Source organism: Chionomys nivalis, chromosome 7 (assembly GCF_950005125.1).
Source record: "Chionomys nivalis chromosome 7, mChiNiv1.1, whole genome shotgun sequence".
In the NCBI taxonomy this organism is placed as follows: Eukaryota; Metazoa; Chordata; class Mammalia; order Rodentia; family Cricetidae; genus Chionomys; species Chionomys nivalis.
The window spans coordinates 54,825,575-54,830,313 of record NC_080092.1 but is presented as its reverse complement, the minus strand read 5'-3'; the positions used below and the strand labels follow the sequence as shown (position 1 = coordinate 54,830,313).

General features: G+C 36.1%; 1 protein-coding gene across 1 annotated transcript; it reads left to right on the top strand.

Annotated features, from left to right (window-relative positions):
• The first annotated feature begins 3,044 nt into the window (after positions 1-3,044).
• On the top strand, positions 3,045-3,983 carry LOC130877209 (olfactory receptor 1468-like). Its single transcript, XM_057774268.1, has one exon. It carries the CDS (start codon positions 3,045-3,047, stop codon positions 3,981-3,983), a length of 939 nt encoding a protein of 312 aa, XP_057630251.1.
• Positions 3,984-4,739: the final 756 nt, after the last annotated feature.

Sequence of the window (4,739 nt, the reverse complement as noted above, 5' to 3'; positions counted from 1 at the left end):
TGGATGTGAGTAGTGATGGGCAGATAGATGATGCTTAGAGAGGTCACTAGTTACAGTGCCTGCCAAATAAATAAAGGGGAGCAGGATCTTGAACCAGAAACTTTGACTCAGTCTCATTAGGTCTGGGTATATTCAGAAAAATAAGCTGGTGTCTTGCTGTCAATCCACATAAATTTCCAGTATCATGCAGGACATATTTCAGGTATGATAACATTTGTCTTTTCACTTTCTCACAAGAATTTATCACACTGTGAATGTTTGATCATCATCATATAACCACTTTCATTTTGATAGCTTCATTTCAGTTACTCATTATGCAATTTTCTCTCAATACCACACCTTTTCAACATGAGAGTAGTACTGTGAGATGAAGCTCACTGCTCTAGTGCTGAATAGTTTACTATACTTTCCGCTGTGTTGTCTTAGCAAACTCTGACAATGTCCTACCGAAGATGATGATCCATTTTATCTGTACAAGTTCACAAATCTGTGTTTTAGTGGTAACATCTGTTATTTCTCCTAAATGCAGTCCATCAAGAAACATATTAATATCTTAATATAATCTAGGTGCTCATGTAAAATAAAATCTCTATAATTGAAATCAGTTCTTCTACAGAATCAAAGATAATACACAGGTATACCAACCATTTGAAATATATCCCTTGGTATTTTTCTGTGTTGTTTAATTTGAGAGTGGTGGGCCTCATATCTAAAGAAGGCACGAAGGCACAGCCTCGACTAGCCCATTATTGGTAACAGTTGGTGGTGATTTCTCTGGATTGTGATCTATGTGCCTCCAAAAACAAAGGTATTGTTTGTTTATAAGAGAAGCAGAAACTGGGAATAGTGGCACATAACTGTAATCCCAGTGTTTGGGAAAGAGTCAGGGGTGTTGTTTGCTTGAGGCCAGTCTTGGGTACCTAAGGTGAGTATCTTTTTAATTGGTGGGTGATTTTTTTCCCCACATGGTTTTTCTTTGCCAGGCTAATCTGCAAAGTCTACGTGTACAAACTCTAAATTCAGCTGCATTAAAGACTGTCAGTCTGTGAAGATACGTACAGTCAGATTTAGTTGTAGCATTCCAAAGAAAGTTGCTTAGATACCTTTATGTTTCTCCTGTTTTATCAGCTTTGAAACATGTAGCAACTTCACTAGTCAGTGCTATACAGAATTCCAGAATGACGTGTGTGTGTGTGTGTGTGTGTGTGTGTGTGTGTGCATATACATGTGACTTTGGACACATACATAGATTGGCATCTGATAAGGGGAACATTTGAAAACTCTCTAGAATATTGGGGCCTCTGAGAAGAGTGGAGGTTATAGACTTCTATCTAAGGCAAAAATGCAAAAGATTTCTACAGTGTGTTGCCCCCTTCCCCTAATTCTTTCATCTTCCTGAACTGACTGAATGAAGCTCATGTTATGAAATTTTAGTTGTTTTTCACAAAATTGCAGATTTTAATGATATTTATAGAATACCTTATTACCACCTAGAATTTTTCCAAAATTGGTATCGGGGTCTAACCCACCTGAGTTGCAAATCAAATGTCCATGTCTTTCCATTGAAATGGGGAATTTTATAACTTTTAAGTTGAAGAAATAAATCTATATCAGTTTGGGCACCAGGCAACAAACTTTCACTGAACAATGTCATAATTTATAACAGATACTGGCCCTAGTTAGAGATTTAAAAAATGTAAATAACCAAATAGAATTATATCATATAAGACCTCTAATGCATGTAGATTACAATTTATGTGATGGAAGCTTAAAGAAGTGATTGAAATGATAAGTGCATTGGATATAAGTAGAATGAATTGAGACATGGATGAAGGTCTTAGTGTGGGGAGATGGTAAATTTAGCGGTGTAGGTGATAAGCAATACCTTTACATACAAATGAAGATGAACCAAATGATGGAGGAGAAGAGGGAAGGAAGTGATAGTAAAGTAGATGAGCAACTCTAAAATGGGGAAGGGGAAGAGTTTTAATCCAAGCATTTGTTAAGAGAAAAAAGCAAGTGTCACTGTGAGACAATATGGTGAAATACCACTGGCACACATGAGATAATGAAACAGTGTTTGTGTCCCTGATAGGAGCATATATTATCCTCAGAGCAACATTGGTAATGTGAAGAATAAATCAGACAAGAGCTGATTGAACACCTCTGTTAGAATGCATAAATGAAGCATGCTGAAGTAGAAGAGAAGCATCAAGAGACAAAAGAACATGGACATGAATTGAATTTGCTTCTGTGTTCCAATAAAGACAAAGGTGATCCTGATATTTGAATATAATATAATGGAAAGTGATGGATGAAATAGGAAGATAATAAAGGGGTGACTGCATAATTTGTAATACTAGTTCAAGATAGTGAAAAATGAATGGATCAACATTCAGAGATTTCTGATTCAAACCTGAATTTCTTTCATTATACAATGGGAAAATTGGGAGGTAGGAGAATGAGAAATTCTCTGAAAGACAGCAAAGTGAAAACATGAATTTTATTCAGGGCTTTTGAGCTCCTGATACCTGTAATACATGAAGTGGGAAGAAGATTATTAGTGAATAGTGGAACAGAAATTTGTATGGTACAGAGACATACACATCTAAGATTTAAATGGTAATCTAAGTCATTGGAGTATGTGTGTTTTTCTTGAAAAACACACACATACATATATAATATGATATCAAAGTTTAACAAATTTTACAGTAATATCGATATACAAAATCACAGCAAATTACAAATGAACAAACAACAGTTGAGCAGGCAGTAGGAGAGAGAAGCTCTAGTACCATTGGATTGGAGTAGAAAATGCATATATTATTCTTGAGAAGGATGGGAGGTAGAATCATGTTAAGAAGAACTTGGGAAAAAACTCAATGATGATTATAATAATTAAAGATATTAGGAGATTGAGGATACAGTTACTCTAATCATTGTCAGATCTCTTTTTGTACAAAATGTATCTTAAATATGTGTTCATTTTGTTTTTAATTTAAAAGGATCCTAATATTTCCTCATTCAGATACTGAATAATAAGAATGATAATGAAAAACCAAACTGTCATCTCTCACTTCATCCTCCGGGGCCTGCCCATCCCCCCAGAGCACCACCACCTGTTCTATGTCCTGTTCCTGGCCATGTACCTCACCACCGTCCTGGGGAACCTCAGCATCATCATCTTCATTCTATTGGACTCCCATCTTCATACACCCATGTACTTCTTCCTCAGTAATTTGTCCTTTTCTGACTTCTGCTTTTCCTCTGTCACAATGCCCAAATTATTGCAGAACCTGCAGAGCCAAGATCCATCCATCTCCTATGTAGGTTGTCTTACACAAATGTACTTTTTCATGTTTTTCGCAAACATGGAAAACTTTCTACTTGTGGCTATGGCCTATGACCGCTATGTGGCCATCTGCTTTCCCCTTCATTACACCAGCATCATAAGCACCAACCTCTGTGTGTGTATAGTAGCAGTGTCCTGGGTATGTACCATGTTGTATTCCATGTTGCACACCCTACTCGTGGCTAGATTGTCATTCTGTGAGGACAACATAATCCCCCACTTTTTCTGTGACACATCTGCCCTGCTCAAGTTGGCCTGCTCTGACATTTTTATTAATGAACTAATGATATTTATCTTGGGAGGGCCCATTGTTGTCATCCCATTCTTACTCATCCTTGTGTCTTATGTAAAAATTGTCTGTGCCATCCTGAAAATTTCATCTGCTCAGGTTATCCACAAGGTTTTTTCTACCTGTGGCTCCCACCTGTCTGTGGTCTCACTGTTCTATGGGACAATTATTGGTCTCTACTTATGTCCATCATCCAATAATTCTACTGTGAAGGAAACAGCCATGGCTATGATGTACACAGTGGTGACTCCAATGCTGAACCCATTCATCTACAGCTTGAGGAACAGAGATATAAAAGAAGCCCTGATAAGAATCCTTTGCAGGAATAAAATCTCTTTATAATGGTAACACTGAGATTTTTACTTAAATTCCTCTAGTAAATATATTGAGGATAATATTTTAAAATGTATCCCTACAATTGTATCCACACAAAAGAACATACTCCTTAGTAATTTCATTTGCAAAAGGGAGTTTTGTAAAGTAATTCAGCTAGGCAAAAATGTTGGCGGGTGCTGCTCATTTGTTTCTTGGTTTTCCAGACCCAAAATAATTATATAGAAAATTTCAAAAAATATAGAAACTATATTATTTGAAACATTTCTTGGCAAATAGCTTAAGCTTATATCTTAAATTAATCAATCTCTATTAATCTGTGTATCACCTATCATGTCCTACAGGCTGGGTTTTCATCCAGTGTGTGTCTCCAGCAGTGACTACCTGGCATCTCACTGACTTTGCCTTCTTTCCTCCTCTGTCTGCTTGGAATTCCTTCCTTGTTCTATTCTACTAAGCCACTTGCCAGAATAGTTTTATTGTTAACCAATAAGAGCAACACATACAGAAGGAATCCAACACCATTTCCTCATTTTCTGTACAAATGAAAAGGAAGGCTTTAACTTTAACATAGTAAAATTATATATAACAAAACAGGTATCAAGTAAGAATTACAGTTAAAATTTTTATTTCTACTTTATTCTTTATCATAACTAAGGAAAAGCATAATTATAATTGTCTATTCTTCAATTCCATTGAAGAGCCCAAAAGAATATAATATTATATAAGTTAACAGGAAATGCATGAGGTAAGTACAAAGAGACA

What these genes read in the sequence shown, in the direction of transcription:
- LOC130877209 (XM_057774268.1), top strand. Translation starts at nt 3,045, where the DNA reads ATGATAATGAAAAACCAAACTGTCATCTCTCACTTCATCCTCCGGGGC.